The sequence below is a fragment of the Gracilinanus agilis genome, chromosome 6 (assembly GCF_016433145.1).
Source record: "Gracilinanus agilis isolate LMUSP501 chromosome 6, AgileGrace, whole genome shotgun sequence".
NCBI lineage: Eukaryota > Metazoa > Chordata > Mammalia > Didelphimorphia > Didelphidae > Gracilinanus > Gracilinanus agilis.
Window position 1 is genome coordinate 231,191,866 of NC_058135.1, and position 22,390 is coordinate 231,214,255.

At 45.5% G+C, this 22,390-nt stretch overlaps 1 protein-coding gene across 1 annotated transcript; it reads left to right on the top strand.

Moving 5' to 3' along the window:
• Positions 1-2,118: 2,118 nt before the first annotated feature.
• On the top strand, positions 2,119-22,123 carry IGSF22 (immunoglobulin superfamily member 22). The gene is made up of 22 exons (XM_044680621.1): positions 2,119-2,230; positions 3,202-3,333; positions 4,040-4,176; positions 4,623-4,722; positions 4,956-4,995; positions 5,197-5,374; positions 6,140-6,253; positions 7,195-7,357; positions 9,272-9,544; positions 10,208-10,492; positions 10,752-10,876; positions 10,973-11,114; positions 11,437-11,733; positions 12,235-12,537; positions 12,851-13,024; positions 13,299-13,427; positions 13,913-14,209; positions 18,342-18,430; positions 18,693-18,885; positions 20,053-20,352; positions 20,781-21,110; positions 21,688-22,123. Exons 1-22 carry the CDS (start codon positions 2,119-2,121, stop codon positions 21,756-21,758), a joined length of 3,984 nt encoding a protein of 1,327 aa, XP_044536556.1. The 3' UTR covers positions 21,759-22,123.
• The last annotated feature ends 267 nt before the right edge of the window (positions 22,124-22,390 follow it).

Here is a 22,390-nt window from a genome sequence, read left to right on the forward strand (position 1 = left end):
TGAAAACACTGTATAACCTATGTCAGACTATTTACCACCTCAAGGAGAGGAGGAGGGAGGGAGGGAGAGAATCTGATTCACAAAATGTCCAAAAACAATTGTTTCTACGTGTAATTGAAAAAAAATGTTTTAATTTTCAAAAAAAAGTAAGGGGAAAAGAGAGGGGAAAAAAGTCCTGTGCTGGGAGTGAGGAGACCTGGGTTCTAAAGATGGCTTCTTCATTGACTAAGTGACCTTGGGCAAGTCATGAGAATGGGAGGGAGATGGAGATACCTAGATCCTGAGGTCAGAGCCTAGGCAGATGAACTACACAGGACTCAAGATAAAGCTACTAAAGTGGACAGTAAAGTCACCTGTTTGAGCTTTACTTTTGCCTTCTGTAAAATAGACATCAAAATCCCAGCTTCACAAGGCTGTTAATGAGACTTCAATGAACTGTGTAGGTTATAATGCTTTGTAGACTTTTTAAACATAATATACATGTAGATTATTTTTATTATTCTTAAAATTAAGACTTGAGGGCAGGAAGGATCTGCCATAGCCTTTCTTCAGTACCTGATCCAGTTTGCCTCCCAAGAAGGTCTTTCTTTCTTTCTTTCCTGCTGCTTTGGGGCCAAGCCATTTCCCAATCTATGACTTAATGGCTACAGCCCAATGGCCATAGCTGTTAATGAGCCCGTCTCAGTGCACTCTTCTACCCCAGGGGACCTGAGATCAAGTCCCAATTTAATACCTACATGACCTTGGACAAACCAGTTAAATTAACTGGACCTCAGTTTCCTTATCTCTGAAACAAAGATGGTTGGACTCTAATGGTTCTTGTAGTTCTAATGGATTCTTGTAGTTCTAAAACTATATAGTGAATAAAACTATATAAAGACTCATCAGACTGTCCCTGGGAACAAAAGGGGTATTGCCAGTTCAGCAGAGTTGCCCTGACCCCTCTGAGTCATAGAAGTTGAAAGGAAGGCGAGGGTGAGGATACAGTCAGCTGGCAGCTCTGCTCCTGCCTTCTGAGATATTCTGAGGGGTGGAGAGAAGCCCATAGGTAATATAATCTAATACAGCTGCCAAGAAGCAAGAGGCAACTCAACTAGGTTTTCCAGTACCCAAAGGATTTGAAGGAGGTGCTCCTCCAGCAAGGAGCAGACGCCCAGGCACAGAGATGAGTGGGATGTCTCCCCTTTAGTCTTTTCCTTAGTGGGAAGTGGGGATGTAGAGGTGAGCGAGGTGAGTACACCTAAATTCCCATAGCCATCTGGGGCCCAAGTAGGATTACACTTTCAATTTAATTCCAGTTTCAGGTTTTTTTGAAGGAAAAAGCTATAAGTCAAATGTCTCTGTTGAACATTTTCAGCTCTGGAATTAGAAAGACTCAGAGCTACTTAGCACTTTGAGATCTCTGTCCTGGATCTTACTCTGGGGTCTCCTCAGAGGACTAGGGAACCTCTCTTTTTGCTCTTTTCGACCAAAAATTTCTATCTCCACTTTTGTCCAATAAGGTAAACTTTTTTCTCTTCCTTTTGCTAATGCCAAGTGTACTTCCCATAAGTTGACACCTTCCACCTTAAATCATTTGGGCCAAAGAAAGGCACCTGCACCCCATTTCCATTTGCCTGTTTCTTGTCTTCCTCCTTGGTAAGTGGGCCACATTACCCCACCACTCCTCTAATCCTCTCCTATCTCCAAAGAAAGGAAGAGAAGCAGTGGGCTGCCCCTAGCACCTTCTACATCTCCTCTTAGGCAAGATTTGTATCCCCACTAAAGTTATATAATTGGAGAACTTGGAGCTCCTGCTAATTCCTACCCTGAACAAACAGAAGCCCCCAAAATGAATTCATGGGTCAATGGAGGAAATGGGCCATGTCCTGGGTCAGAAAAGAGGAACCAGGGAGGGGCTAGAGCCAAGGGGCCAGACCTGGCCTTCCTGATCTGCCAAGTGGTTCTTTACACAAACCACTAACATGTATCCCCCTATCTTGCCTCCTCCATCCATGTTCTCCTTACCCCAGCTATGGCCTATCATTTTTTACTTAGAGGCCCCTTTTCTTATCTGTCCCTCTTTTCCAAACCTAACTCCCCTCCCCTTGTTCCCACAGAGCTTTACTCCTTGTTACCATGACGACGACAATACACCGGCAGCAGATGGTGAAGGAGCATGTATCCATGGAGTTCTCCAGCTCCACCACCAGTGTACAGACTTTCTCTCAAACCACCAAGGTCATGGGAGGCAAGTTTGGGCAGGGGTGGATTAGGCAAGTGGAGGTCAGACAACAGATTCCAAGTAGTAGCCTGTCTCCTATTAGAACCAGAGAAACTGAACTTTCTGAAGAAGAGCCTTCAGGAGGGCCAAAGATGCCAAATCCTGCTTCCATCCATCCCCATTTCATTCCTCCAAAAGCCAACCCTTTCTTCCAAGGCCTGCTGTGTGTGCTCAAGACTCTCCTTCTAGAAAACAATGACTAATGAGGTTTTAATAGCAACCCCTTCGTGATTTCCACAATAAGAGTCAGAGTTCAAAGGAATGGAGTTCCAATAGTGGTTCTAAAGTTCTGACATTTTAACAACCAGATCTCCAGGGGTGGGAGGATAGACAGACGTACTTTTAAGTTTAATCTGCATTATAATATTTTCTCCATTAATTTCTTAAGTGTAGACAATTAACAAAACAATAAACCAAACCCTGACTTGTAGTGATTTCCAAGGTGTCAATATTGAAAACTTAACCATCAACTTTGGAGCTGTTCCCAGAGGCTCTAAGGAGTGAGAATAGGGTTGCTTTGGGCAGGAAAGACTTTTTGAAGCTTCTTAACTTTCATTATATGAGGAACCCCATTCCCTACCCTTATTCTGACTACAAACACCTAGAATGGAGGGAAATCCTGATGCTGCTTCTAAAGATCAGGTAAAAAACAGCATAAAGGAATCATTACTCAGACTGGAAACAGATGCACAGAAAATTACCCAAAGGGAGGACAAAGAATCCAACCTAGGATCCTGTAATCCAGGGGATAGCTGAGTAATGAGCTTACAGCTCTAGACAGGTCCCTAAAAGGCCCAAAAAGTTGTCCCATCCATCATCTACCACCCATAGGCCCAGCATACACACACAAACACACACACACACAGACACACACACACACACACACACACACACACCCTCCTTCCCTCCCCAAGTGACCCTCATCCTTCCTCCCACAGAGCAAATTACATCTCAGAAGTCGTCCAGCCATACAGAATTCTTTAGTATGGTTACACGAAGCTCAGAAGTCCCTGCAGGTGAAAGCGTCCCTGAGTTTGTGGAGAAGCCTAGCCCTGTTACATCACCAGAGGGTAAACCTTTCCCCCATCCTCTCTGGGAATAATTTAGATGGTTCCTAGGACCTGGGACCTCCCTGGGGCATTCATCTGACCCTGAGTTTAGCCACCAAGGTCATGGGAGGCAAGTTTGGGGAGGGCTGGATTAATAAGATAAGATCTCAGCTCAGTCTGAGAAGACAGATTGGGGCTTAGGAAGGTATGATTCTCCATGAATTCTGCAAACATTTATTAAATAGCTACCATGTGCTGGCCACTAATGTAAAAAAAAACCAGATATGACATTGATCTGTTGGAAAGAGGCTCACAGTGAAACAGGTCAGGACTGTGGGAAGAGGAATGAGACAGATAACCCAATAACTATGATAGATGGGGGAATTATAAATGTCCCAAACTGAATTCTTTGTCTTCTCCATAGCAGGAGAGTTTCCAAAAGGCCTCTAAAGAAGCAAGGTGATGTGCTGAGGTGCATCAGAACAAACCATGGCCATGCATCATGGGGTGGTGAAAATAGCACTTAATTTGGAGCCAGAAGACATTGGTTTGAATCCCAGCTCTCCCACTTACTACCTGTGTGACTTTCAGAAAGTCACTAAAACTCTCTATGGAGTCTCAGTTCATTCATTTATTTTAAAAAAGAAAAAAAAAGAGGGGTTGAACTTAAAGAGTTTCTAATTTCTTATTCTTCCAGCTCTAAATCTATGATTCTATAATCCCTTAGGTGACAAGGCTGTATTCCGAGCCCGAGTGCAGGGCAATCCCAAGCCCAATGTCTCCTGGAAAAGGGAGAGTGGTATTCCCATCAAGGAAAGTGCCAAAATATTCTATGACAGCATCAACAAGGAGTATGTGCTAAAGGTACAGGCAGGCCCCCACTTTCTCAAGAGTTTAAATGTCACTGACCTGGGACCAATTGGATGTTAAGTAGATAGAACCCTGGAAGGCCTGGAGTTCAAAAAATGGTATAAGATACTCTTTGTGAGATCCTAGGCAAGTCACTTCGCTTCTGCCTGCCTCAGTTTCCCCATCTTTAAAATGGGGACAATAATAGCACCTATCTCCAAGAGTTAAAATAAGATACTTATAAAGTACTTACCATAGTGCCTGGCATACAGTAACTGCTATTTATTTATTATTATAATAATAAATTATTATTATGAAAGGAAGAAGGGAGGAGGGAGGAAGAGACAGTTGATGAACCCTGCAGCTTGAGTCCACTGGATTCTCTTCTTTCTGAGCATTCATTCTCTCATTGACCAGCTCTTCGCACACAAACTGACTATTCCCCTTTGCTACCTATCCAGCTAGAGCCACTATCATCTGATGATGCAGACAACTATAAGTGCATTGCAAGCAATGAACACGCTGATGCCATCTACACCGTGTCCCTAACAGTGACAGAAAGTGAGTTCCATACTGTCTTTATAATCCTGTAACCACTATCCCTATTAGAGAGGTGACCCATTCTACCCTCATGAGAGGGTGTGATGGGTCATGAATGTCATGAATTCATACTTGCCCACACTCTCATTAACTGGGTCAAACCAAGCCCCCTCCCTTATTTTTGGGGGGGAGGGGGGGTTCATATACTCAGTCTTCATTGGAATTACTCATCAAATCTTTCTCTTGGTCCCCAGGCCAAGAAAAGATGGATTTCAAAAAGATGCTGAAGAAGAGGTGAGAGCAGACCCTTGGTAGACTGCCCTTCTTCATAAATGTTATTTCAGTGGAGGACCATTTGGCCCAGAGACTCCTTGATTCCTATAGAGAGAGCTAAGCTCCCCTGAATCCCAGAGTCTCAGCGAAGAAGAGGGGAAAGAGTGGGTTAAGTTTCAAAAGGGAGGAAAGAGTGACTGAACTAGTCCTGGCCACTCTCAGGGGACCCCCTGCTCCCAAGAAGCAGCAGAAGAAAGTGACAGATGAGAAAGAAATGTTGGAGATCTTGTCAAAGGTGCCTAAGAAGGATTTTGAGAAGGTCTGCATGGAATATGGATTCAGAGACTTCCGAGGTCTGCTCAAAAAGCTCAAGGAGATGAAAAAGAAGGTGGAAGTGGAGGTTAGTGTGGAAGGCCTAGGGGCCAAGAAGGTAGAATGGATGAGGGATGGGGAAACATGGAGGTTAAAGACGTAGATGGTATTAGGACACCCAGGAGGCAGGGAGATTGGGGAAGATAGGTAGGGTGCTGGGACCCATATACATGGTCTATGATGTAACATTCAGATTATGACAGTGACATTCAGATATGGGATTTCCCCAACTCTGAGAGTGGGATTGGGAGAGGTGCTGTATATTATAGGGATCATGACAGCCCATAGAAAGATCTAAAAACTTTGCAGAAACTTTGAATTATTTGCTGATTGGTAGAGATAAGTTCCTTGCACAGAGTAATTCAGTCTCCTCTTACCTAACCTCATCAGTTGGTGGTAGAAGGGGCTTGGTGAGAAAAGATGGAATATTACTATAGCATGAGTTGGTAACATCTGAGTCTGGTTCTTCATGACAATAGCTCAAATTTATGTAGCATTTCTAAGTTTGCAAAGCATTTCACAAATATTTTCTCATTTGATCCTCACAACAACCCTGGGAGGTGGGTGTTATTATCATCCTCATTTTTCAGGTGAGGAAACAGACAAGTAGAGGTGAATGAATAACTTGCCCAGGGTCACACAGCTAGTCTCTGACTCCCTCTTCCTGACTCTAAGTCCCATGCTCATCCAGAACAATAAAAAGGCTTTTCTAGGAGCTATCCACAGGGCACTGATGACCTTGGAAAGCTTCAGGAGGACCCCATGGACCTATTTTATCATTGAAAACTCTTAGGCCATCCGAATCATAAAACCCCTGGAAGATGTGGAAGCCAAAGTGGATAGCACAGTGACCTTTGATTGCATAATGGAATTGAAGGACCCCAACATGAAGATGATCTGGATCAAGGTTTGCCTCATCCCAGAGTATGTTTTCCCCTCCCCCCCTTCTTCTGAGACACCACCACTTGAAGGGACTCTTCTTCTTTTAGATCTGTCATAGTATGTATGGCCACTGTCAAATAGGGGTCTGCGTGTTCCTTCTTTGCCCTTTCTGCTCTGTTCTACACCCTTCCCCATTAAGGACATGTACCTTCTGAACCATATCTCCAATGTCATTGATATGGGGGAAACCCACCACCAATGATGAGGATGGGCTTGGCAGCTCAAGTAGGGTCAGAGACTTACCTTGGGGCACCAGGAGGATATAGGACTTGGCCAGGATCACATAGCCCTGGTGTGTTAGAGAGAGGATTAAAGCTAAGTCTGTTTAACTCTGAACCTGACTCTCACCACTATACTGTCCTGCCTGCCTCTCTATATCTTCTTTCTGAGAAGAATCTGGTAGACTCCTTCTCTCTGAGGCAAACAGATTTTGGTTGTCTCCCTCTAAGGAGAGGTGGCATTGTAAATGAAGATACACGAAAGGAGTAATGTTTAATCCAAAAGAATAAAGCACAAATGGAAGAATTTCTAGCATCTATTTGTAAGATCTTGATGGAGGAGTGGAATGCACTGTATGCTGGAGATGTTTCCTAGACCCTACTTATGACAAAGGCCCTTGAAGAAACACTCCCTGTAATGAAGCATCATAGGCATAGATGTCAGGATTTTCCCTTCTTCAACCTCTCTGGCTTCTCCCTTTACCCCTTTCCAAACTAACAGGGGACAGAGAGAGAGAAGACCAGAAGAAGTCATGTCCAAATAGACTCAGTTGATGGGTCAGCATCTTAAAGGTCAATTCTCTATCAGGCCAACCCACCAGAGCCTCTGGATGTGTTCTGGGGCACAGTAGAGGTTTTCCAAAGAGGGTCTTGAGCTTCTGCCATTTTCTCTTACACCACTCTGTAGGGAATGGAACCTCTGAGGATCCAGTACTCCCTGGGCAAGTATGACGTGAAGCAGGTGGGTACCAAGTACATGCTGATCATCACCAACGTGAACATGAACGACGCTGGCATCTACACACTGGCTGTGGGAGACAAGCGGCTAAGCGCTGAGCTCATTGTTCTGGGTATGGGGGACCTGGAGGAAGGGAAGAGAAGGCGAGGAAGAAGGGGGAGAGGAGAATATAGAGTTGGAGGAAGTAACTCACACTCTGGATTTTAGAGATAGACACTCAGCTGTGTTGGGTACAGTTGGCCAAGAGAGGAAAGCTAAGCAGAGGAAAGGAAGGAAATCAGAAAGTAGTGGGGGGCACTGACTGACTTTCCTTCTTTTAGATCCTTCTCCTTCCCCTTTGTTCCTTGGGATCCTCACCAAAGTAGAATCTATGTTTATCTTGGCTGTATGATGTGTCCTTCCACAAGTTTAGAGTTGTTCTTTGATTTAACAATCTCTGACCTCATTCAGCTGGGCTAAGATCCCTTTCTTTCAACTCTGATGCCTTCCTCTCCCCCTTCCCAAACTAATGGAGAAGGAGAGAAGAAATCAGAGCAATTCAGGTCCTCAACACTGGATTTAAATCAGGAAGACATCTCAGACACTAACGTAACTTGGTAATGCTGGGCAAATCTCTTTAGAGTCCTCAGTTTCCTCCTCCGTAAAATAAGGAGATTGGATTTGATGACCTTTAAGGACACTTCCAACTCTAAATTGATTTTAATTTTACTTTATTTTTATTATTATGCAAAACACATTTCCATATTGGTCATTATTATAATAGCACGCTTATACAAAACCAAAATCCCAAAATAAAACCATAAATACACTGATGTGAAAGATGGTATGCTTTGATCCGTATCCATCCAACTCCAACAGTTCTTCCTCTGGAGATGGATAGCATTCCCCATCATAAGTCTTTCAGGATTATCCAAGATCATTGCTGGGTCAGCTCTAAATTTATAATCCTGTATTCAGATAGGCCAGTTCAAAGAATCCTCACCTTGGGGTGCTGGTAGGCATCGTAGGCCAGGAAAGACCATGTCTCTTAGGGCATGATGCAGAAAAATACTTCAGCACCACATTTAAGGGAAGGAGCTACAGAAGAGAAAAACAGCAAGAGAAATGTTTTTCCTTTATACTGCCCCTCCCAATTTTTACCCAGTGAAATAAATGACTTTATTTTTAACCCAAGTCTATAGCAAAGAGCCCTTGTAATCTATACCAAACACAGTATTGTTGAATTCCATCTGGATCTCCAGACTCTTGAGGAAAAAAGCTGCTGTTATAATTCAGAGTTACTCTTTCTCCTGTTTAATTAGTTCAGGGTCCATTGGTGAGTGAGTAATGAAAGGCTATCCCAGAAGCAGGAACTGATCACTAGGTGGTGCTCCTCTGGTATTAGTTTCTTTTCTTTTCTTCCCCCCCACCCCCAAACCCTTACCTTCCGCCTTAGAATCAATACTGTGTATTGGTTCCAAAGTAGAAGAACAGTAAGGGCTAGGCAATGGGGGTTAAATGACTTGTCCAGAGTCACACAGCTAGGAAGTATCTGGGGCCACATCTGAACCTAAGACTCCCCATCTCTAGGTCCCGCTCTCAATCCACTGAGCTACCCAGCTGCCCCCTTGGTATTAGGTTAGTGACCAGTCAGGGAGACAGGGACCTGAGACTTAGCTGGAAATCCATCCCCATCCTGCCTGGGCTGTTTCTTTTGTCTTTTTTTAAACTCTTACCTTCCCTCTTAGAATCAATACTTTGTATTAGCTCCAAGGCAAAAGAGTGGTAAGGGCTAGGCAATGGGGGTTAAGTGACTTGCCCAGGGTCACACAGCAAGAAAGTGTCTGAGGTCATATTTGAACCCAGGACCTCCAATCTCTAGGCCTGACCCTCAATCCACTGAATCGCCTGGCTGCAGCCAGCTGTTTCTTTCAAGTGATAGAGTATGGCTTGTAGAAGTAGGGATGAAGATTCTAGTAGGAATCATGACTGCTGTAACTTCCTTTCCATTTCTTGCTGTTTCCACATTGCCCACATGTCTTTCCAGATGAGCCCCTGAAGTTCATAGGAGAGATGAAGCCACTGAAAGTCACAGAACGCCAGACAGCAGTGTTCGAGATCCGCCTGTCCAAGAAGGTGCCCAACTTTGTATGGAAGTTCAATGGGAAGGAGCTGAAACGGGATGACAAATATGAGATCTCTGTGTCAGAGGATGGGCTGACCCACACACTCAAGATCAAGGATGCAAGGCTCAGTGACAGTGGAGAATTCTCTGTCGAGGCTGGGGACCTGGTTCAGAAGGCCCCTCTCACCATTGACCGTGAGTGGCCACAATATTCTTGTGTTCTCCTGAGACCTCAAACTCTTCTTTTTTTAATTCATTTTTTTATTTTTTAGAAAAATTTTCCATGGTTCCATGATTCATGTTCTTTCTCTTCCCCCACCAAGTCACACCCCCCCCCATAGCTGACGTGCATTTCCACTGGGTTTTTTACATGTGTCATTGATCAAGACCTATTTCCATATTATTGATAGTTGCACTGGGGTAGACCTCAAACTCTTGAAGGAGAGGTTGCTACTATAATTCAGAGCTAGCATTTCTCATTGGACTTAACTTGTTGGAGGTCCAGTGGTCTATGAATATTAAAAGGCAGGAATCCACTTCTCTCTCCATTCCCTCTAGCCCAGTCTCCACTCAGTACATGTGTACATCCTGTGGAGTCACCTGGTGGCGGGTATTTGCCCTCAGGGAAATACTGGAACAAGTGGGCATATATGAAAACATCAGTGGTGAGAAAGGTTGCACACAGAGAAACACAGAAATAGAAGACAGATGGGCTGGTGTGCACATATACACAGGCACTTCTCTCCTAGACCTCTGGGGATAGGCAGGTAGTTCCAAAGAACTCTGCCAATCGGGCTGTTGGGGCCCCTAGGAAGGAAGGAAGGAAAAACAGCCCAGCGGGTGTGTCTGTCATTGCAGGCATTCCCATCAAGTTTGTGAGCACCCTAAAGAATGCTCGTGTGAAGGAAAGAAGTCGGGCCTGCCTCGAGTGTGAGCTGACATCCAAGGATGTGACCTTGCGCTGGAAGAAGGATGGGAAGCTGCTAGAGCGTGGGACTAAGTACAATATGAGCCACGAAGGCAAAAGGGCAGAGCTAGTGATCGAGGATGCACAGCTCAGCGACGGGGGCGAGTACACCGTGGTGGCTATGCAGGATGGGGACCCCACAGAGTACTACAGCACTGCCATCCTGACTGTGGAGGGTATGACCCTTTAACCCTCCAACCACTCCCCCTCCTAACTCTACTCAACTTCCTATAGTGACCAATCCACACCGACTCTTCTGCCAAACATACGCTAAGCCCCAACCATCTCTCTCACATAGACTGTCCCATATTCCTCATTCCTTACCTATCTTCCTATTACTCAACTCATGCACATAGCTAGAGTCATGCCTGTCCCTGCAGGCGTGCAGAAGCCACTGGCTCCTTCTGGTCCTGTCTAATTCCCTGTTGTTCTCAGAGCGTTTGGCTACAGTGAAGAGTGGGATGTCAGATGTGCATGCAGCCACCGGGAGCCCAGCAGAGCTGTGTGTGGTGCTGAACGATGAAAAAGTGGAAGGAGTTTGGCTAAAGGATGGCAAAGAGGTAGAAAACAGGGGACTAAAGGAGGGTGAGGACAAGAGGTAGGAGTCAGTTTGGGGACTTCTAAAAGGCCTTGACACCCTATCCCATCGCCTCTAGATCACAGACTTGAGTGGGGTACAGATTGTGAAGCAGGGAGCGGTCCACAAACTCATCTTCCCCAACATGGGCCCAGAACACGAGGGCAAGTACACATTCCGCGCCAAAGGTGCAGAGAGTGAAGCTTCTGTCTTCATCGCAGGTATTGTCCTCCATCCCTACATAGCTCCTCCTTTCTGTAAGGAAATTTTCACTCAAGGAAGTCAAGGTTGAGAATTTCTCTATACCTTATCCCTCAATTCTCTCACTAAAGAAATACTTCTCTCCCATTCCCCCAAACTACACACACACACACACACACACCCCTCATCCAGATAAGAAGCATTCAATCTGCTGCTGAGTGATACATGGTGAAGAGTAGCACTGACCTCTTTTTCTAGGGGGCCACAGGCAGCACTGACCTTCCCTCTAGGAAGGTAGGCCTGCCCCAATATGGTAAGTATGGATGCCACTCTCTCCTCCAGACCCCCCTACAATTGACCCATCAGTGCTGGAGGCATTGGCTGCACATCCTGTTACTGTGAAGGTTGGCCAAACAGCCAACATCAAGGTTCCATTCCGGGCCAAGCCATTGCCCAAGGCGACGTGGTACAAGGATGGGGTAGAGGTGACAGAAGAGGAACGTGTGACCATGGAGAGGGGGGATGACCAAGCACTGCTGACAATTTCCCATTGCGTTCGTGAAGATAGTGGTGTCGTCCTTCTCAAGCTCAAGAATGACCATGGTTCTGCCACAGCCACACTGCATCTGAATGTGCTTGGTGAGGCAACAGGGATGGAGATAGGGTAGAAGAAATGGGATTACCTGCCCAGAGAATGCTCAGTGAAGGGAAGGTAGTAGGAGGCTAGGGCTCTTAAGTGTTAGTATCCCCTACACACACACTCACTCGCTCTCTCACTGTGGGGGTCTTCTATCTCTTTTAGCACCCTATGATACTAACAGGCAGCAGGATGTGAAGAGGAGTGGATTTTAAGAGGTCAAAAGAGGGAGGATCCGCAGGGATAGAGCCCCCAAAGTCTGCAGTTTGCCTATTTCTGGGTAGATGATAGATTTTAAGAGTTGGGGTCAGAGTGTCCAAGCCTATTAAGGATAGGAAGGTCAGATCTCCAGCTCTGAGCTAGCCCAGGTGATCCCTGATGATCAGGGTCTTCTCTATGATAGAATCCTTCACAGTCCCTTTTTTCTCAGGATACATGTCTCACTCTCTCCACTGCTTAGACTTTATGCCCATGGGTCTCATTTCCCCTTTGTTTTTTCTCAGATCGGCCCAAGCCTCCTCAGGGTCGTGTGGAGTTCCTGGAACTCTCTGGCAACTGTGTCCATATGAAGTGGAAGGCCCCAAAGGACAATGGAGGTCGGCCAGTGACACAGTTCATTATAGAACGAAGGGCAGTTGGGAAGAAATCCTGGATCAAGGTTGGGGAGGTCAGCGGTAAAGTGACCAACTTCTCCACCAACAAAGTGGAAGAGGGGAAGGCTTATCAGTTCCGAATCCGAGCTGTTAATTCTGAAGGTGTGAGTGACCCACTGGAGACTGAAGAGGTCTTTGCAGGAAACCCCATTGGTTAGTATGCTGACTCATGGCTTACTATATAGGAAATTGTTCAGGATTGAAACCCATTGTTTTTGCTAAGGGGTGATGGTCAATGTAAGGTCTTTTGGTCACTGGGAGAAAGATGGAAGGATGGGTAGGCCATTTGGCCCTCCCACAGTGAGAAGCCTAGCTTCCACTGATGAGTGTCGGGTTGAGTTAGCAAGATAGTAGGGTGGAAAGGTAAGAGCTTTCTCCTTAAAGGAGAGGTCCACACTGGATAGGTAATTGATCTCATCCCACCTTCACATCCCATGTGACTTACCACTTCTTGTGACTCCTACAGAGCCCCCCGGCCTGTCCTCTCAGCCACAGGTTTCAGATGTGACCAAAGAAGCAGTTACCATCACATGGAACCCACCAACCCAAGATGGTGGATCCCCAGTGCTTGGCTACATTGTGGAAAGAAGGAAGAAGGGGAGCAACCTATGGGTACCAGTCAACAAGGATCCCATCCAGGGTGAGAATACTAAGAAGGTGTTAGGAGAGGTTTTGTCTGGGTGGACCCTGAAAATATTCCCATTTTTCTCTATAGTACCCCATTCTACACTGGAAGTTATTCCTTATTCTCCACTGTTATTGGGTTCTGCTGGTTATAGACTCTATATTTGGTTCAGCCATACTGCATGGGCTGGGCTTATGTGGACTCCATATTTTGTTGCCCATTTCATGCTTCCACTACATGAACTTTGCCTACTACCATCTTCGAGTTTTCCCTCGGTCTGTTATTCCAGACACCAAGTGCAAAGTGGATGGTCTCCTAGAGGACACTGAATATGAATTCCGGGTAATTGCTGTGAATCGAGCAGGACAAGGACAACCAAGTATGCCCTCCACTTCTGTGGTGGCCAAAGATCCCATCAGTAAGTTTAGGTTGAGGACATCCTTGCTGTTTACCCTCATAAAGATGAAGGGAGGTGGATTCTATGGTCTATATTGGTGCTATATGGGATAAAGACAGAAACAAAGTTTCTGCTCTTGGGAAGACATGGTCCCTATCCTCAGGGAGCTTCTAATCTAACAGGGTATAGAATATACACACGATGATTTAGAGGAGGGAGATGAAGCTTTGAAAGTGAGCTCTGGGCAAAGATTCAGAACAAGAAATTTAGAGGATTAGACAAGGAATGAGTATGCAGGTGGGTAGGGGAATGCCATGAGTGGAGGACCTGAACAGGGGTCTAGGGTGGTTAACTTATGGGACTTCAGTGGGAGACACTTCGTGATTTGGGTAAAAGACGAATATATAGGTTAGATAAGTGGAGATTTTGTTGGAAGTTGAGGTTAGGGGTCAGGTGGATATCCTGACATGTGATCACTGAGTGGAAGTTGTCTATGATTGCCTCAGAACCCCCAGGACTGGTTCAGGGTTTACATGTGGCTGACTCTTCAAACTCCAGTATCTCGTTGGCCTGGCGGGAGCCTATTGAGGGGGACCCTCCCTCTGGTTACATCCTTGAGATGAGGGCAGAAGACACAAAGGAATGGTCTAAGTGCACAAAGATCCCCATCTCGGGCACCTGTTACACTGTGGGTGGCCTGACAGAGCGGCAGAAATACTTCTTCCGTATCCGAGCTGTGAATGAAGGTGGTGTTGGGGAGCCCGTTGAGCTGGATGAGGGTGTCCGGGCCATGCCTCCACCAGGTAAGAGCACAAGAGCTCAAACATTTAATTTATACCTTTATTGCTCTGAGTTCCTTCCACTGGGCTTTCATCACCTCTCAAGGAACACTGAGATTCCCTCAGACTAAGGAAGAATATCATGTGGTCAGTCCTGGCCTGAGCTCCTACAGAGAGTCAGGCTGGAAGACAGCCTGGAGGAAATTAAAGGGATCTGAAGTCATGCATGGTTCCATTTCTTCCCTTCCCTGTACCCCTCTACCATTAAAAGCCCAAATTTGCTGTCTGAGACCTAGAGAGCTATGGAAGGAATCAAATTGGGAAGAAAGGACAGCCTCAAGGGAAGAGACTGTTTCTCATTTCTCTTGCTCAAATGTTGGTGGAAATTGCAAGGAGTTATGACTGTTTAATATTGCATAGACTGGTGGATGGTGACCCTGAACTCTCTGAAATTATGCCAGTGGCATACTGATGCTATTGAAGTTCAGATGATCCCGGTATGGTTCAGAATACATGTGGCTGAAGGACCAGCCCAGCTAAATTCAAAGGCTCATAAGCAGAAATTTGAACACAGAAAGGAAGCTTTTTGGCCATGAAAGCATGAATGTCTCCTAAGACAAAGGAAGGGAATGTAAGCTAGATCTTTGGATATAATAAACCTATGTGAGCCTTCTAGTGAACATTTCCCCACTAAGCAGGATGCCTTCTGAATTGCTGGCTTCTGAACTATGCATAATTCAATAAGTCAATCCAACCAAGTTATTAAATTATTACTATCATAGCACTAAGTGCCTTTGATGGAGGAGGGAGGGATTAAAAGATTTTAAAAAGACATGATCCAAGGCAGGTAGATGGCTCAGTGGATAGAGAGCCAAGCCTAGAGAGAGGTCCTGGGTTCAAATCTGGCCTCAGATACTTCCTAGCTGTGTGAGCCTGGGCAAGCCACTGAACTCCCATTGCCTAACCTGTACCACTCTTCTGCCTTGGAACCAATACTCTGTATTGATTCTAAGACAGAAAGTAAGCGTTTTTAAAAAGAGAGATGTTGTAAAGTTAAAGTCAGTAGGACTTGGCAACACATTAGATACAGGGATGAAAGAGTGAGTTACTGAAGATGACTCCTAAGTTGTAAGCCTTAGGGGACTGGGAAGATAATGATGCCCTCAACAGTCATAAGGAAGTCCAGAAGAAAGGAAGAGTTTGAGGGGAAAGATAATGAGTTCCATTTTGGATGCACTGAGTGTAAGATGTCAATGGGACATTCAGTTTGAGATAGCCAATAGACAACTGAAGAACCAAGTCTGGTGTTTAGGAGAGAATAGTTTCAGTGAGGTGGAGGAGTGAGGACAGAGTGAAAGAAGTCAGATGGTAAGGGGTTGGGGACAGAGTGGGTTGTGAAAAAGTGGAGGTAGTGAATATAGATCACATTTTATATCAGTTTAGTAGTGATGGGGAAGGTAGAGATAGGGCAAGAGCTTAATAAAGTAGGGTCAAGGAAATGTTTATTCCTTGAAAAGAAGCCAATTGAAAGGGAGTAATTTTAAAAGGGAGACTGGGAGCTGTGGTATAAAAGATAGAGAGCTGGCTCCTGAGGCAGGAAGAGCTGTTCAAGCTCTGCCTTTAACATATACTGGAGCTATGTGACCTTAGGGAAGTTCCTTAACATCTCAGTGCCTCACAAAGCTCCTGGAGTTGCAGAATAGGTAAAAGGGAAATTGCCTATACTAATAAAATTTCCTACATTAGTGAAATCACAAATCTCTGTCCTAAAAGGAGGAAATGATTACTAATTGGCAAATCAGTCTGAAATGAGACAAGGATCAACAGCATAGGTAGATAAGATTAACCTTATCAAGGACTAGGGATGTTATAATCTCAACATCTTCAAAGGAAGAGAGATAAAGTGGAGGGGAGTTGAAGGAGCTGGTAGCCAATGGCCTCAATCTTCTTAAGAAGTGGAAAAATAAGTTCTCTCTTGTTAGTGTGCAGTATGAAGGTACAGTTGAGGGCAAGAAAAGGCTTGAAACAGTTGCTATGGGGAATGACATAGGGAGCCAACAAAAATAAAGCAGAAGGACTATTGGGCTCTCATGGGGACCCAGCTGAGGCTTTGTACCATACAGACAAAACCTGATTAAAGTGTAACTTGGAAATATTTAACAAAATAAGTAAAAGCACAATAGGACATGGATTATGTTATTATGTGGTCAATGTGAGAGCAGCAGGGATCTTTACATACAGTTTAGTGGCCTCCCCTTTCGATTTGACTTTGATACCACTGTTGTGTGGAGGATTAAGTCAACTCAATTTAGTTGCTTTCTCCAACAATACTCAACAGCATAGTGCAGAAGAAGAGATATAAAATGTAGAGGGTTACTCAAGAAAGATGAATAGATCAGGGATGGTAGATATAAGAAAAAGAAATCTAATAGCTAATAGCTAATAAGCCATGGGGAAAAGTACAGCCAGATTAGGGGAAGGGTGGAGAATATACTAGAAATCTAGGGAAATGTCAAGAGATGAGAGGTCCTAATGAAGGCAAAAAGCCATCCTCTTTCAGACTGATTTTATTTTGCCACTTCACCTTTAGTGGCCTCCTCCTAAGCTAACCACATGGTTGAAGTGAGTTGGAAGAGATCCTTAGAGTTTAGGAGATTGAGGAACTATGTGCTCAGGATAACAGATGGATGGTCAGTACCAGTAATGGTATTCCTAGGCATGATAGGTGGTCAATATGAATAATGGTATCTCTAGGCATGATAGATCATAGGGTGGGAGAAGAAGATTGTGAGGCAGGTGCTAAAATAATTGAGAAAGTGACCTGGTGGTCAGTGGATGGAAGAAACAATGGCATTATGTTTGCATGAATCTCAAAGGGAAGGGGGTCATTTAAGTATGCAAAGGAAAATGGACTGATAGCAGTAGTGGGGTACAAAGATGATAATTACCTACCTTTCCATCTGTCCCTGTGAGTTGCAAGAAGGCCTTTAGTGGGGAAAGTTATAGGGGATATGTTGTTTTTTTCCTGGGGAAAGGCAGGGTTTACTTAAAGAAAGCAATTAAATGGAGAAGTTCAAGGTGTTAAGGGGAGTTTGCTGAGAATAGAGCAGGAGTTTCACAGAGCACATTGGAATGCATTAGGAGAAGTGAAACCTAACTGTAATGAGCATAAGTTGAGCTAAGCAGAAAAGGGATGCGGGTTTAGGAGAAGGCAATGACAGTGGATGACTATGACTGGGGAACTAGTAAAATAGGAGATAGAACAGCACAGCATATCACCAGAATGGAAAGAAGATTGCAGTCAGCAGAACCTAAACAGGAAAAGAAGTTAAAGAGCCAACATACCCCAAAATTTTAAAGCAATCATGGAGGGCTGATGTTTGGGGATGGCTCACCCAAAATCTCACCCCTAAAGAGTTCTTTTGCCACTTTGCCTTTCCTGGCCCCCTCCTGAGCTACCCTTGCATCTCTATAGTCTGTCAGGGGACTTCATTTTCCTTGGATTTCCCACCCTCAGCAATCCCCTCCACCTCTTTCCTTCCTACTGCACCTGAAACAGAAGTTGAGGTTTTCAAAAGGACTTAATGAAAAAACAAATGTATAGAACACAGAAATATTGCCACCATAGCGAGAGATAGCTCTATATAAGCACAGAAGGCAGCCTAGCCCTAATCTCACCTAAGTAGTCTTGCTAGTCTCCGTCTTACCCCTGATGTGTTTAGAGAAAAAGACTCTCTCCTGGTCTCTCCTCAACCCCAGTCCTTTCAGATTCCCAGGTGTTCTCTCCTGGTCCATCCCTCCAGCTCCCAGGATGAGTACTTCAGTCTTCCATATTAGCAGTGCTACAGATAAACTCATGAACATCAGCTAATATCTTTCCCCCAAAGGAAAGGTTCACCTAAGCCCCTCATGAGTTGGCAGTCACCCACATACGTCATGCATATAGTCAAAAACACATAAGGTTTCCACCAACAATAAGCAAAAAATAGATATTTCTCCAGTCATCTTTTTTTTAACCTTTCCTCTTATTCCCCTCTTATCTCTTCCCCCCTCCCGATTCTCACTCTTTCCTTCTTGTTAATCTTTTGCTTTTATCTCTAATCCTCTCCCTTTTCTTTCTTCCTCCTCTCTCCTTACTGTTCCAACTCTATTCCAGCGGCTCCCAGGTTTGATCTCAGTGCCCGGCTGAAGAGTCACATGGTGGTACGGGCTGGGACTGCCCTGTGTATCCATGCTTCCTTCTATGTGAGTGCCTTGAGCTCAGCCCCATTCTAAGCTTATTAGGAAGAAAACTCTTCTCCCCAGTTGTGGCCATGATAAGCTCTTTTCCTCCCTGAGAGCTCCCCAAAGAGGGCATCTCCCTTCCTCCCTCCTCACCCCAATCAAATGTTGGAAATCAGGAATACAGATCAGTTGGAAATTGCCAAGTAGCATTAGGGAGGAGGGGAAGGTGTGCCTGAGGCTGAGAGGGGTAACTCTAGGCTCATCCATGGTTCTTGCCACCTAGGGCTCCCCTCCACCCACTGTGATCTGGCAAAAGGATGGAATCCCCACCAAGGGCCGAGAAACCATCACCAAGGGCAAGAATCACTCCCAGTTCCTCATCAATAGCACCAAGCGCTCAGACTCCGGGGTTTACCGCATCTTGCTCCGGAATGAGTACGGAGAGGCCCACTATGATATCCATGTCCGTGTTGCAGGTATGCATTCAGGAGCCAGAGAAGAGGCAGGTGACCCACTAGAATAAGCAGCCACCTTCTTGGTATGCCTTGAGGGAAAGTTTTCCTGCTGACTTCATCCTAATAGTGTTTTGAGAGGGAATATAAAAGAACTCCAATTTCAGAGATTCTGCCACTTACTAGTGATGGGACCAAGAGTAACTCCATCTCTGAACTATTTCTTCATCTGTAAAATGTGCTTGATGCATGTAGCATCCACCTGAATAAGGCTGGCTGGCTGAAGTTCGTATGAGATAAAGTACATAAAGTGTTTTACAAACTGTAAGGTAGGATAGATATGGCAGCTATAATTTTGCCTGAAATTCCCCCATTAGAAATTAATTCCTTTGGGTCTTGAAGGCTTTGGTGCTACTAGTAAATATGTACATATCTCTGGGAAGATGTCTTACATTAAGACTTTATTCATTGATACCACAGTAGAAACTCGATGTTTATTGGATTATTTCCAGCAGGGGAAGGTTCTAAGAGGGTAATTCAGGAATGGAACTCAGGAGAAGTCCTGGGAAGGTCTTCCATCAGGGCTATTAGGACATGGGAAGAGGGATGGCAAAAATAAACCCCAACTGCTACACTGTTTGGCCAAGGAGCAGACTTTGGGGGTACACAGGAAAGGCCAGCCCAGCAGAGGGTTACTTGTCTGGCCCACACTATGATAAGAGCCCATAGTTCTGAGGGCTAAGGAGGCCTTGGAAAGCTAAATGGGGAAGGGATGGGGAAGTGAACTAATTCATCTTCGAAGGGAATATGCTGGGAGAGGATGGGGATGACAAGGATGATGATTAGGTAACAGACCTCTAAAGGAGGGGAAAGTAGTTCCCTTATGATAGAGGCCTTTAGGCTAGACAGAGGAAGAACTTCCAACCTGGGCCATGACAATGAACTGAAGTTGCCAGGGAAGGCTAGGGCGTCTGCTAGAAGTTTCTCCATTGGAGAGATGCCCCAAATGAACACACACACACACACACACACACACACACACACACACACACACACACACACACACACTGGGCTGTAGCCTAAGACAAAGCCCTAGTAGGAGGCCCATGAATTCCAGAGTGCCCCAATTACCTACTGGGGGCAAGAGGAGGTGGGGATAGGGTCCAGGCTGACATAGGCTTGTGTCTTCAGATTTCCCACGGCCACCAACAAACCTGAAGTTGTTTGAGGAAGTGCCAAACACAGTGACCCTGGGCTGGGACCACAGTCCAGACGTAAAAGAAGATGGTGAGGCACACTATGTCATCATGAAGAGGGATGCCAGCACCGCTACCTGGTTCACGGCCGCCGATCGAGTCTTCAGCAACAAGTACACTGTCACAGGGCTCCTGCCAGGGAGAAAATACTATTTCCGAGTCCTGGCCCGGAATGAGATTGGGGACAGTGACCCACTTGACTCAAAGGATACCTGGCTGGTCAACAAGGATGAGAGTAAGTGTGGTCAGAGAACCCAAAAAAGCATTACAAACATCAGGGAGGGAAGTGTCAAACCACCCAGGGGGTAGGAAGAACACTGGAGGGAATTTGGAGAATATTACAGGTGGCACAGAGAGACCCTGAGGCGTGCAGGAAGCAGTGCCAATGGGATAGAGAATGGCAGAAAACCAGGAGAAGTTTGGGCAACGATGGGGAGCCCAGGGAGTATGAAGAATATCAGAGAACTTTATGAGGAGACCAGAGAATGTATGAAGGGAAAGTTGGAGGACTGGGAAAATGGCGAAGAATTAAAACATCGGAGAAACTAGGAAGCACAGAGAATGCCACCTCCTCTCTAGTTCACTGGCCCCAGCTGTCCAGTGCTCTGATGTCCAGGGTCCATGAGTCTCTCTGGCTCCCTAAACCCTCTTTTCCCCTACTAGTTGAGGACCTCAGTGCCAAACTGCGCCCATATGAGCACAAGGACTGGCGCCATGCCCCTCGCTTCATCACACCACTGAAACCCCATACTGTGCTACGAGGACATGACTGCACCATGAGCTGCGCTTTTCTGGGGAACCCACGCCCCACAGTAACTCTGTACAAGGGGGATGTCAACATCACTGCTAACTCCAAGTTCTGGTATAACTCCACCAGTGGAGTTTGCACTCTTGTCATCCCCACCTGCACCCTCAAGGACAGCGGTGACTATAGCGTGCTCATTGAAAATGAGTTGGGCAAGGACAAAAGCAGCTGCACACTGACTGTCTATGGTGAGCAACTGTCCTGGGGAGGGATAGGCTCTGTCTGTTATAGCATGGCGGTACTGGGTCTTACATGAATAGGGAAATGCCCTCCCAGTCAAGTAGGGCTACCCACACACATCCTGCTGTGACATAACAATGTGATGACTAACTCACATTCCTATTCTCTCTCTTTCCCTTTCTTCTCTCCTTTCTTTCTCCTTTTCTGTTTCCCTCTTTCTCCCAGCTTCCTCTCTCTCTCTCTCTCCCTGGTTCCCTCATTTTTCCTCTTTCTACCCCCTTATTTCCCCCCTTTTCTCTCACTCACACACACAAACATCTGTGCACACATTACTTGGTTTCCCCACACCTTGATGTTCTTGAGATCCAGGGAGGACTTAAGCCCTATATAACCACTCAGGGCACTTGTGAGAGAAAACTTAGAAAACTTATGAAGGTCTAGTAGTCAGCAGAAGCCATGTTTCCCTGCTGCCCCGGCATCCCAGAGATACTACCTCCTTGGCCTGAGGGGCACAGAAGCTCTGAAAGGCTCAATGATTTGCCAATTATTATGCTGACCTAGCCAACCTTGCTCTTGGCCTTTCAGATAAAGATGACAAAACCATCCTGGCATCTGTAACTGAGAGTCTACAGAAAAAATCAAAGCATCTCATGTGAAGCCTAGTCCAAGTGCTCTGTAGCCAAGATAACACGTTGGAGTTGGACAGCCTGCCCCTTCAAAGGAAAGTGCACACTCCGTTAGGGGTAACTCTGAAGCAATCAACAAGAGCCCCTCTGACTTCACCTCCAGCCTGATTCTAAAGTTCAAGAGAGGGAAAAATAGTGAAGATGTATTTAACCCCTGCCCCATGCAGCACAGTAAGGAAAGCTTCTCTCTGGCCTTGCTTCTATGGCAGCCTTTGCAGCCCACACTTGAATTAAACACCCCCCACCCTTGTCCTCCTCTACCCCGTTATCTAGAAAGGGTCAATTTTAAGTATCCATGTAGATTAAACCGTGTCTCTCCTACACCCAGAATGGGACCTGGAATTCTCAGCATACAGAACCCATTCTTTTAGGCTGAAGCATTATTCTATTAAAATGCTATTACTAGGCTTGGATAAGCTGCCCCATTACTTTCATTGATTGGCCGGATCCCTCTTCTCCAAGTTGGCAGAGACAAGGCCCGAGTGAATTTCGCTTTTTGTGAGTCGTGTGGTCTATGGAGTTGGGGATGAGAACACTTAGCACAGTTCAGGCAAAGGGTGGGTCTAGATGGGAAGGCAGTAAAGGGCTCTGAGCAGTCGCAT

Coding starts and splice junctions, on each gene's coding strand:
- IGSF22 (XM_044680621.1), top strand. CDS start 2,119: ATGACGACGACAATACACCGGCAGCAGATGGTGAAGGAGCATGTATCC. Junction 11,115..11,436: donor AGCTTCTGTCTTCATCGCAG/GTATTGTCCTCC, acceptor TCTCTCCTCCAG/ACCCCCCTACAATTGACCCA. Junction 14,210..18,341: donor CCGGGCCATGCCTCCACCAG/GTAAGAGCACAA, acceptor ACTCTATTCCAG/CGGCTCCCAGGTTTGATCTC.